Consider the following 13,320-nt stretch of genomic DNA (forward strand, 5'->3'; position numbering starts at 1 on the left):
ATTAAACTTTTAAAATTATCATTTTATTTATTATTTTTATACTTTCATGATACTTGAGTAAATGAAACTAAATATTTCACCTTCATAACTTTAAATTTTTAATATAAATTTTTTAATTTTTAAAATCAAAATTCTAAGAAGATTTAACTAAAATAATAATTTATAATTAACCCGAATCATGATCATGACATTTAGGATTATAAGGACCTCAAAGGGCACTTCAAGCTTTCCACGAAGCTACATTCATGACCACATCAGGCGCTCATCTCCCAAATTAAACATTTGAGTCCCTACAATCTTACCAGGAGCAACTATAGCAACCAATCAATTACACTAGAATTACTCGCAGAAACCAAAAGTAACCACAACTCACAAAAATGAAAAACACTCAACCGTCTTTTATTGATCATCCTTAGATGAGGACGCCTTTATTTAGGTCCAGCAAATTTTGCCATCATCTTCGCAATCACAGGAGCAACTTTGGGGTTTGCTTGGTGTTTAGCAAAATTTGCAGGGTTCTTCATGACTGCACAACCGCAACATGACAATTCACCAATTGGTTAGAATAAGAGAATCATAATAATTGATATCGACAAGAAAAACCACAATCGAACAGCTAAATATTGTGAGGAGAAAAGACTACAGTTGCACCGTTTGTTTATACAATATCATAAAGCAAACACAGACATATAATAACCTTCTTACACTTTTTAATCTTCAACCAATATATAGTGATTCCATTATACAATGCAGCAGAAAAAAAACAGTTAGTGCATCCATGTACTATCTCAAATAAAGGTAGAAATTCATAATGTTCTACAGGTTCTTAAACTGCAAATCATCATAGTGATTGCTATAAATTTCCATTCATCTTATTGATTGCTCTAAATTTCCACAAGTGTTCCCATAAGTCTTGACTATAATGTTGTCAATAGTTTAGTACCAGTTAAAAAGTGACCTCATAAGTGTTCTTTTCTATTTTTCTTCTTAATGGGCTTTCACTAGATGTTGCTGCTGACATGCACTGATCCACCCTTGTTGAAACAATAGAGTTCCCTATGCCTACAGTACTACCAGGAACAATCCATCTAACTTCTAATAATTAGGCTTTTGGCCTTCCATTAAAGATAAATAAATAAACAATACTGCCAAAAACATGAAAAGAAATAACAAACCAGACACAGCTTTAATAACACAAATTTAGCAATCCTTAGGGAAAAGAAGATGACCTATATGTAATGTTGCAAACAAAAATATACCATGGGAAATAGTTGCAGCTTGCAAAAGAGGATTACAAGATTAAGAGACTACTTTTGTGCTTCATTATGGCCTTAGTTGTGCTAGACCAAGTTACAGACACCAATTTGATCATTTCCACAAAAAAGGACATGCAAGTTCATCTACTATTCTGAACATACTCATGTACTCATGGACCTCGAAAGACCAATATAATTTGTCATCCATATGTGAAACTAACACAAGAAGAAACAAGTAACACTGATGAAACAACATGATAAGTAAGATCCAACACAGAAACATGGTGAATAAACATACCATCTTGAAGAGCAGCCATGATTTCTGGATCACTAAAGGCTGCCATTAGCTCAGGATCCTGTTTCACAAAGTAAAACAACCAACAAAATAATGTATATTATCATGTGATAGTGCAAATAAAACAAATTGATCACATTCTTACATTCAGAATCTTGCTCATATCAATATTTCCAGGCACAGATCCAGGCATAGCACCAGGGAAACCTCCAGGCATTCCTCCAGGCGTACCTCCAGGCATGCTTCCTGATGTTCTACTTGATGATTGCTCTTTTTTTTTACCCTTCTCATAAGCAGCCTGAAAGAGCACAAAAGTCAACGCCCACAGCATACTGTCGCTTACCAAATTTGTTTGTTCAAACCAAATACCTGAGTCTCAGCTTGTCGATGCTGCCTCTCACGTTCGAGTTTCATTTCTTCTCGCTCTTTACGTAGTCGGTCATACTTCCTCCGATGTTCTTCAATCTTGTGTGCATTGGGCTCAACCTACACAACACCCTGCAGTTGTTATATATTATTGCAGTTTTGTAAGTAGCATACCAGTACATATACCCATGAAATACTGTACCCTTTTTAGCACAGAACTTATCTCCTCATCATAATCCAACTTGGATGCCACATGCAAATCCTTAGCAGCTTCCTCCCATTTCCCAAGCATAGCTAAAGCAATGCCCCGACTTTTGTACCCTTTTGCAGAATCAGGGTTGATCTGAGAGAAATACCAAACCCTAGATGGATCAAACAAAAACATAGCTGGGACGATTTTTGAGGATCTGGCTTAAATTGAAAACTAAAGCCTAGAGCCACACTTTCATGTGTCATCGATTTGCAAATTCAATGAGTAAATAAAATTTAGTGAACTATCAAATGTATACATTTATCATATGCACAGATAACTTTGTGGAACTAGCACAAAAGAAAATTGATGATTCATCTAATCATCCGACAAAATGCAATTCTCAAGTAAAAAGAGCATACACAGTGCACAAGACTCCCGCCAATACAGGTATTGGAGGGTCACTGTACACTGCTTTCCCTCTAAATATAGAGAGATTATTTTTGTGCCTCGAACTCTGATCACAAAGAGCAACTTACCATTGTATCAAGGCTCAACCTCAAAATGCAATCATCAAACAAACCTAAAATTTGCTGGCCTTCCATATGTGACAGCTTCCAGAAAGGAAAATTATGATCCTATTTTGTATTATCTTGGTAGACAGCACATGACTAATATAAGACAGGAAAATAATGGATATCCATCATTCCTCAATCATGAATAACATGAAAGAAACATCTCATGGGACGTCCAGCAGAAACATATGAAAGGCAAGCACGCACGTAGATGATATCAAGAGCAGAGAACTAAAACAGTTAAGAGAAAATTTGGCACATTTGCCTAAAACAAACAATAAAGTCCAACACATATCCCAGGCTGACATCAATTCAGATCTTCTATGGGTAGACACATAGGATGAGTGACCCATGTGATCGACAATATGGTGCTAACCGCAATGCCAAATAGTTTAAGTGACTCCTCACGTTCGAGTAAAGTCCAACAATCTTGCAAAACTTTTTTGTGGATTAACTCCCCACTTAATCCCAACTATTATTAAAACCCTCCATAAAAGACTGAAGTTTTGTGGACTTAGAGGTCTCTGAACTCTTTGAATCCTACATCACCTTTCTCCCATGTTAACAATTTAAGCATGGACTTTTGTCGGGCATATTCTCTTACGTAGCTTTTGTAGGATCATCCGCTGAACCTAATCAACTCCCAATATTAAGCTTGTGATAGGATATTACATGAACCATGGTTGGTTCCGAATCTTTGACATTCCAGACCATCAAATTCTACTTTAACCTAATTAAATCACAAAATAGGTGTCAATTTCATGTAAAAGATTACTATGTTTTTTGTGCCTCAAAGATTTCATCACGAATGCATAAAAAAATAGAAAATAAACTATTATACAGGAGTAATTAGTAGCAAAATATATGAAATAATATCTTTTGGCACAAATAAACAAAGAGTGAAGATAATAGAAGCTTATTATGAATCGTGCAAAAACACATTTCTATTTAGAGAAGATGGTGAGTTGATGGCCAACATGTAACACCAAGGGTTTGAGTCAACTTTAGCTTAAGCATTTTGACTAGTGGTTTGAGTCAAACGAAATTGATAGGCCATTTAGCCCATCAGGCCCGAGTCACGACATTTGGTATCCGACCTAGTATTTGAGCATGGTGAGGGGACTCGAGTAAGAAAGGACTATCTGTGGATGGAGTCAAATAACTCATTACATAGTGGAGCAACCACTCACATGCACCATGCTAGGGTTTGATCTGGGCTATGCTGGGCCTTGACGAGGACATCAAGCTCTTAAGTGAGGGAGATTGCAAGTTTATAATTCTAAGGGTCTGATGAGCGTACTACTATCAACTTCAACTTAAATATTTTGGCCAGTGATTTGGGTCAAATGAAGTTGATAGGCCAGTTAACCTATTAGGCTTGGGTCGTGACACAACATGCTATATCAACAAAGAGAAATCCATGCCATGATAAAACTTATTTTTTGTCATGTATAGTTTAACTCAATGTTTGTTGTGCAAAATAAATTTATGGTCTTTATATTTCACCTAACTACTAATTTTACTTGGACAAAATTTGGTGCAAATGCCTGTGACTTTATTTAAGCCTACCATCTCCATCTAGGAGGATGTATGATGGAATGTTGGATAGAATGTGATCCATACATCCGTTAAGCTTGTAAAAATTCTTCACGAAGATGCTTCACTCTGGAATACTGAGAACATTCTTAGTGAACTATTTTAGCTCTATTTTTGGCTAGAAAAGATTGACAATGTCTCAGTGGATTCTCCGACATATTGATTCAACCAAGCAATTGACAAAGTAAAATATTTTTAAATGGACAAAGCGTTCATTTCTCATCGATTGAAATTTATTCCAAATAAAGCACAAAATTTCGAGTAAAGAACCTCACTACAGATCCAATAAGCTAATCGTACCTTTCATCATGTGTATATATGTTGTATATAGATAAAAGATAAAATTTTAATTACATAGTCCTAACCTCGATTCCAGAATTGGCCGTTATTGCTCAATCGAATTTGGAACCGGAATAGAACCAATTCCATGCGGTTCTGATTCTGATTCCAATGGTTCAGATTCCAAACCAGAACCGCCTATTGTCCTTGATCCAAGTGTTCCTTTTTCAGATCAAGGCCCATGTGTTATGGGATTGAGATGTGATAATCATGAATAATGCCCTTATGGAAGATATACATTAAAGTATAAAAACACCTGTTTGGAAAATAAACAAGCTTCATAATCTTGGTGCCTCCCTTCATTACTTGAAAACTTGTTTTAGGACTGTACAGACTAATCAAGCATTTGGAGAAATGGTAATATTTGAAGTAGTCAGAAATATGAATACTAAACTACCTCTAAGGCAGCAGTTGCATCACGAATTGCAGCATTAGGTTTCTTCATCCTGATATACACGGATGCTGCAGGGATTGAACAATGTACCAGATAATCTTTTTTTTTTTTTTTAAATACGTTGCTAGTAAAGGTGATGTACAAGTGAGAACCTGGATTTACACTTACCTCTAGTAGCATACATGATCGCAGATTTTGGGTTCAATAATATTGCGTCTGTCAGATGCTCAATTGCCTCCTCAAATCTCCCTATATTACACAAAAACAAGTTGTAGCTAATGAGAGCCTGCCTTTGATATATTAAACTATTCAAAACTCGCAATACCGTCTGAAATTGCCTCCATAGCTCTTCCCTTGGCCTCTTGAGAAGCTTCACGATTTTCATCTGTGACGTCAACAGATGGATCTCCCAACTATAAAAGCCAGAAGAATTTAAAATGCGTCCACCTAAAAGATCTTACTAATATGCAACAAATAAAATATTAAATTAGACTTACCTTTTGAGGAGGATCATTATCAGCTTCTACGATATCTCCTTCCAGCTCAATGTCAGATTCAATAATTTCATCATCAGATTCATGATCTACAGTATGATCAACCCAATCAAGATCCTCATCCTCATCCTCATCTATTTCCTCCACCATTGGGCTTTTCTGCAATTAATACTTACCATCAAAACATGAGCTCCAGAATTTCTGATGCCCACCAAAAGGAGAAGAGAACAATAAAGCATAATAATAATTACTCAAAGTCAAACCATTTCATGTTCCTTAATGGTCTATGAGCCAGTGTAACCAAAAAAGAAGAAAGATATTTATACAACAATACCACTTACCAAGTAAAGATCCTAAAACACATCTGCATGCATGTGTGCGCCACTTATACACACACACATACATGCAGGCACACATGAACATTTAATGTTTAAATGATCTCCAAAGTCATATAAAAGTAAATTTAAGCATTTTTATCTTGCACACATGCAACCCATGTAGTCCCACATCACACCTAAGTCGCCACCCATGTCCAAACATCATCCATCTAAGTACCTTGTTCGGGCTTGGTCCATGTGGAATTCAAGCTAAATCATTACAAATACAGTATTATAGTTGATAGTGTGTATGCCACGCAGGGATCTACTATTCCTTTCGGTGAATCTCTGGACCTATAATAACATGCATTAGGAATGCTAACATGACAAGAACCTCTGGGCATTCATACAAGTGGCATCACACCACTAACATTTGTGATTTTGTAAATGGCACTTGATCAATGAATATTAGTTTTTTACAAAAGAAGAACCACGCATTAGGTACGATGACAACGATGTGATGCATCATAGAACCTCCAAGGTATTGTGTAATATGTTTGACCCGATAAGCATGTCAGAAATTGAAGCGGCGAATGCTCAATGATTCCAAGCAACATAAACCCAATAAACTTGCACAAAAAGCAGCGTCAAGACGCTGAGTAGCCTCCAGATCAGAAGCCTATACCCATTGCAACAAAAATCAAACAACGGAACAATCTCAAACAGGCACGCATCGACATGAAGAGCAGATAAACGGACAGAGAACAGGATTTAACACAATACCGCATCCCGTGCCCGAGGCGACGCACCGGTCTTGTAAGCCGCCGGCGGAAGCTTTGCGTCCAAACTAAATGCAGACAATAAGATAAGATGAGCGCCGACGATTCAGACAAAAACCACCACAGGTCCCACAAATCGGAAGAACCGACTCAAGAATCGACGCTAAAGAAGGACGAAATATTTACCTCTCGAGGTAGTCGCGGAAGAAGGAGATGGCAGGGTCTGCGAGGACGGCGGGGTTCCCCTTGCACCGCTCCACGAACAGCCTCAACTCCTTCACTTTGGCCGCGTCCATTTCCACAAGAGATCGGAGAATAGTGCGAATCGAGGAAGAATTGGCAGGTCGTGTTTGACGAGACTTCTTTCAAGGGTTTTATCGTGTGCCAGAGGTTTCTAGCTGCTTCGGAGTCTGATGGCCTTCGGGCTGCTTTCGCCATAAGAGATGTCAGTGTCTGCGAATTGCATCCGAATCCGATTAGTTGTCTAGGTTTCCGGATCTTACTAGTTATCTGGGGATCCGAAGTCTTTTTTTCTTTTATTAATGCAGAAAAGAGGACACTTTTTTATTGCTTCACAAAACGTATAAAAAAGAACTTGGATATCACAGCTTAACAAAATGTCACGGAAAAAATAAGAAAATAAATTTAGGTTTTTATCGAAAACAAACTATTCGTCCAATAGGTACCATATAAGCATCACATGCAAGCCACAATGAAAAAAAAAGGTCCAAGTCAATCTTAACTCAGTTTGTTCAACGTTGGAGCGATTACAAATTTTGTCCCCCTTCAAGATCAAATATGAAAGCTGATCCTCGACGAGATATTGTAGGGCTCTCTTCTAGTAAAAAAAAAATCCACACTCACTAAATTGTCAGTAACTAACTTGAACATCGAAGAGATTGAGTTAGAAAATTTTCTCCGACATCGGTCTTAGAGCAGATGGCACCTTAGGGGCTTGATACTCCCGCATCAGAGCCACCTCAGATACTCTTATGCTCTTGGGTTTAGATAACATTGGATTGACTCAAACGTCGATGATGATTTCTCTTAACATTTTAGTGCTATGAGGGCCTGATTTCATAGGAACATCCACCTATTAATCCTCCCAACAAATGGTCCAACAATGAGGCCTTGCCCCTGACTCATAATACTTTTACTAAGGGGGATAATTGTTATTCTTCCTATATGTGGATGCATCCACTTTGACCTAAACGTCAGTGCAATACTGGAGCCTATTTAATGACTTGAGCCTTTCACCCCCAAGTACGACCTTAAGCCACTTGCTTATTCTTGCTGAGGTATTCCTAGACACCTCCCAATAGATGCAGACACTAACAAATATGATGTAGGCATCACCCCACTCTTGCCCAACGAGTAATGCCACCATCTCGGTCATAATTAGTGCATCAACTGCCACTAGCTCCAGCTACCATAAGGATTCCCTTGCCCGACATAGTGCCAACATCTCAGAATCGCCCAAGGCCCATAGAACTATCGATTGAGGGAGTGCCCTATTCCTTAACTGTGGAATACAATGCATCATCACACCATTGCCTTGCTCCACCCGAATTTGAGACCCACTCAATAGATTTGATGGATGACTTATTGAGAATTCAACCATGGCAAATGCTTGAAGAGATGCGGTGAGAGTTCTAGCAATCCAAAAGGGAAAGTCCGATCGATCCTACTATGGGTTGATCCTCATTCACTCAGAATATCCAAGATGAGTCAATCCTAATGAACTTTGGCCTTCCATCGCTAGAGGCCTTTAATAGTAGTGCCGACCTGATAGAGCACACTACCGCCTTTCGTGCCTAGATGTCACTGTGTGACACCTTAGACACCATGATGTGTTGGACCTTCATAATAATATTAAGAGTCCTGAGATAGGAATGATACACTAGCTTAAAGTCACTCTCAATTAGCTCCTATGCTCAGCTTGCAAAGGAGTTTGAGCTCTGCTTCCTTAGGAATATGCACTCAAGGCCATTAGTGGCAATGCTTATTGGACTCAGGCAAGGGAGGAAGAAACACTCTTTAACTTCATCGCTTGATTCACTAATGAGACGAGAGGCATACCAGAAGCTCAACCCTTGCTTGCAATATAGACCTTCGTGGTGAGGTTCAAGCCCTCTTGTTTTTCCTAGTCATTGATGGAGAGGCACTCTAAAGAGCCAACCAATATATTACCATGGAGGTAATAGTCTCTAATAAGCACAAGGAGATGCACAAAAGATTGAGACAAGAGTGACTACCATTAGCCCCGACCCCAAGGTTATCATAATGAAGAAGAAAAGTCTAACCTGAGCTACCTCACCTAAGGTTTAAGTCGACTCTCTTGAACATGACTAGAACCAAAATCATTTTATAAATAAAAAAAAGGCTTATGAAAGACTCTCGATCGATGAGAATATTATCGAAGAGGAAGAACAAATCTAAGTACTATCATTTCCACTACGATTATGGCCATGACATAAAAGACTCTCATGATTTAAATGAATAAATCAAATAACTTATTCATCAGAATCATCTCGAGAGGTTCTTCCAGAGGCACTAGAAACCTTCGCCCCAACTTTAAGGCCAATGGAGAGGTAGATCAATATCATCAATGGTGGACCTGCCTCGGGAGGAGACAACTCCTCGGGTCATAAAGCCTATGCTCAAGCTACCATCGAGAAGTACTCAAAGTTCCAAGATGACTCAGAATAACCTTTAAGGAAGAAGAAATAGAGTATCTCGACCTAAACTATGATGATGACTTTGTTAGGATCAAGAGCACTAAGAGAGGCGGGGGGGGGTGTGGTGAATTAGTGCAGCAGACTTTCGACGATTAAAATCGCGTTCGTACGATAAAATCGATTTTCATCTTAATGCTGATTCGGAAAATACTTAACTATGAAATACGTTCGTAAATAAGCAGAAGGCAGTAAGCTACTGAGGAGGTTTGTAGTAAAGATAAGATGCTCAAAGTAAAAGCAAATCGAGATTTAGAGTGGTTCGGTCAATCTTGACCTACATTCACTTTTGGCTTCCTCCACTGACGAGGTCGCCGACGTCCACTAGAGGCCTTCCTTCAATAGGCGAAAGCCAACCACCCTTTTACAGTTTCACTCCTTTTGACAGGCTTAGGAGACAACCCTTACAGAAATTTCTCTCCTCTCTTGAAAGATCAAAACTTGGAAGAAAAGAGGGAGGAGAACTTCTAGACTTTACAACACTTTTGAGCTCTAAAATCACAGAGTAAGATCAAGCTTTCGGTGCCCTTTCATACAAGAAAGGGTGGGGTATATATAGGCCCCAAACTAGTTTGAATTTGGAGCTCAAAAATATCTTTTTCCGAATTTCCGGGGTCCTAGCGATACTACCTCCTGACTAGGGCGGTATAACCGCCTGGCAGCTCGGAGACTGAGCCTCTGGACGGTGCCACCGCCTAATAGGGGCAGTTGCACCATCTGGCAGAGCTCGGAGACCGAGCTCAAGCGGTTCCACCGCCTGTCAAGAGCGGTTGCACCGCCTAGTCTCACTCGGAGACTGAGCCTAGGCGGTGCCACCGCCTGACTTGGGCGGTTGCACCGCCCAGCTTTCTTGGGAGACTATCTCCTGGGCAGTGCCACCGCCGACCCTAGTGGTACCACCGCCTAGTAGGAATTCTGGTCCGAATGAGTTGATCCATTCGGCCCAATTGCCCCCAGATTAAGTTAATGGGACCACCTCTCATTCCTAACTTAATATACATGCTAATTACGATATTTCTTGAGACATTTACTACAACTTGCTCTGACGCGTCGATCGCTTCTTCCGGCGAACTTCTGACGAACCTTCGGCGATGCTCCGATGGACTTCTAGCAAACTCCTGAACTTGCGACGATCCACTTGGCGAGTTCCGACGAGCTTCTTTGGCAAGCTCCTGGACTTCTCGGATTTATTCCCGCAGAACCTCCGACGACCGTCCGGACTTTCGTCGAACTCTCGAACTCCCAATGTGATTATGGTCTTGACTCCGGCGTAACTCTTGCTGCATGTCTTACTTCCAGCGTAGTTAATCCTACACACTTAAAACAAAACTTCGATCGAGACAATTAATCCTAAGTAATTAACCAAGTTGTCCGGCATGTCATTGGTCCCTCGATGCTTCGTCCGATTATTCGACGCATCGTCCTCTCCTGTGGCCTATTGCCCAATCGGCCAGTTGACTCTGCAACTCCGATATCCTTGGTACAATACCCGCTCTTCTTGGCCCGATGCCCGAGCCATGGCCTGAAGCCTTCTGTCGATACGTCGACTGATCCACCGGCCCGACGTCCAATCTTCTGACATGTTCCTCCGGCATAATATAATTTTTTCTGCTTTAATTGTCTCATCCTGATCGAAGCATCTTGCGTCACTTAAAACGCAGATTCAAACATAAACACATATCAAGTGGTTTCATCATCAAAATATGAGATTCAACAATCTCTCCCTTTTTGATGATGACAACTACTTGATGACGGAGTTAAACTTAACTCCGAGAATTTAAACAAACTCCCCTTATCAATATGTTATATTGATAGAACCTTGAATTCAAACTGAATTTAAGTTATTGAAATATTCATCATGAATACCTACAACATGTCATTATGTACTTATGCATAACATCATACTTCTCCCCCTTTGTCATCAACAAAAAGGAGAAGTCCAACTATTCTTGTGTTTGGAATATAAGTTTAACTCATTGCATGAAAAATATAATATCAAGTTTTATCATCATGCAGTTTTGAAGCTAGAAAATTTAGCAAGTGTTACATCATGCTTAGAACATTCAAGCTATCAAGTTTTAGATATGCAAGTTTTACAATATACAAGATAGCACTTTTGGTAATGTTCAAGATAGCAAGTTCTACATCATGCAAACTAGCAATGTTATAACATTTTAGAACATGCAAGCTAGCAATTTAGTGATATTCAAGAAAGCAACTCTTGCTTCTTGAAATATGCAAGTTTGCAAGCTAGCAAATTTTTGCTTCCTTTGCAATGTTTGAGCTCGCAATTTTGTTTTCGTTGCAAAGTGCAAGTTTAGCATGTTTAGCATCTTGAGATAGGCAAAATAGAACATTTTTTGCATTTTCTTGAGATTTCAAACTAGCAATTATCGGTGATGTTCAAGATAGCAATTTCTTCTCTTTTGAGAAATGTAATTTTTGCTTTTGTCTTGAATTGTGCAAGCTAGCTAGTTTGCCTCTTTTCATGATGTCCACACTAGAAATTTTTGCTCCCCCTTTATCATTGTCAAAAAGAAGGGAACACCCTTATATCAATTTTCAGATTATGACAAAGGTAAGTATCAATCTTATTTGTGCATCATTATATATTCAAATTAAGACATACACAATTTCAAAAATCTTATTTTTCATGTACGATACCGAAAAATAAATCAATCATCATTAATGGGCATATCATACATGAGACTCAAACATTAAAATTTTTAAGCATTTATCAACATGTTGATCATGATACCAAATATTCATCATTTAAAGCATTCATACATCATGTACATCATTGTCATAAGTATTGCATGCATCATTTCAAATTTATGAATATTTCATCATTGCATGCATCATACCAAATCATAAAATATAAAATCATCATTAATGCATGATTCCAAATCATCATTCTAATAGAAAATGATAATTGTTGATTTTCACATTATTTAAAAAATTAAAGTATTGCATGCATTTTTATGTAAGGGAAAATTCATAGTATTGCATGCATCATTCCAAAACATTTCAAGCCATACAAGCCATAAATACAAAGAAATCCTATCATGAAGGATAAAATCATTTGAATACCAAAAGACATGATTCATATAGTAAATATTTTCTTTAAATAAAATATCAAGAAAAATCATAGGAGTACAAAGAAGAGATCTTGTTTTAAAAGAAAATCAAGTAATAAATCCAAGAACTCACAAGGAAAAATCATGATTCATTTAGAAAATCTCCTCTTAAGAAAATATCAAGTAGAATCGTAGAAGATCGATTAATGAAAAAATTTGATTCATAATAAAATCTCATGTATCGAATGTCGAGAAATCAAAAATATCACAAGTTATATTCAAGAGAAAAATCATCATTCATTTTCAACTCATTCAATTTGTCAAATCAACATTTCTTAGATATGTATGATACCAAAACATGGTTTCAAATGTTTGACATATAACATGCATAAATTCAAAAATTGAAAGGAGAAGCGAATAATTCAAAGGTATAAAGATTTCAATCATCTCATAAACAAATGTAAGACCATGAATCTAGAATTCCATGAATCATAATAATCAAAATGATCATCAAAGGTAATCTCATGTTATTCCAAGAAATCAATATCATGATTTTGATCAAACTCATTTCAAATTCAAATCATCAAAATCACTTTTATGGTTCACAAAATTCATAATATAAGTAGATTCATGATTTCATTTATAATATATTTTCTCTTTTTTTTTAAGTATTTCATTTTAAGTGATTGATTTCATGTTAGCATACTTTTTCATTTATGTTAAATAAAAACATGCATCAACATTTAGGATCGAAAAATGAATTTCATCATAAAACCATCAAGATTAATAGATTCTCAAAAATGAATTGTTAGGATCAAAAAAATCCGAAAATGAAATTTAACACTTTCATGCATTCAGACATGGTTTTGCCACATGTTTTTCAAATACACTCATGAAAATAACACAT

The 13,320-nt window shown here is 37.7% G+C and overlaps 1 protein-coding gene across 1 annotated transcript; it reads right to left on the reverse strand.

The window, feature by feature from the left end:
* Positions 1-238: 238 nt before the first annotated feature.
* LOC135673753 (FAM10 family protein At4g22670-like) lies at positions 239-7,008 on the reverse strand. The gene is made up of 11 exons (XM_065183019.1): positions 6,788-7,008; positions 6,606-6,669; positions 5,509-5,664; positions 5,337-5,424; positions 5,180-5,260; positions 5,015-5,079; positions 2,120-2,260; positions 1,921-2,037; positions 1,697-1,849; positions 1,555-1,612; positions 239-526 (listed from the first exon to the last, which is right to left on the reverse strand). The coding sequence occupies exons 1-11, from the start codon at positions 6,895-6,897 to the stop codon at positions 429-431; spliced, it is 1,131 nt and encodes a 376-aa protein (XP_065039091.1). The 5' UTR covers positions 6,898-7,008; the 3' UTR covers positions 239-428.
* Positions 7,009-13,320: the final 6,312 nt, after the last annotated feature.

The sequence above is a fragment of the Musa acuminata genome, chromosome BXJ1-5 (assembly GCF_036884655.1).
Source record: "Musa acuminata AAA Group cultivar baxijiao chromosome BXJ1-5, Cavendish_Baxijiao_AAA, whole genome shotgun sequence".
NCBI lineage: Eukaryota > Viridiplantae > Streptophyta > Magnoliopsida > Zingiberales > Musaceae > Musa > Musa acuminata.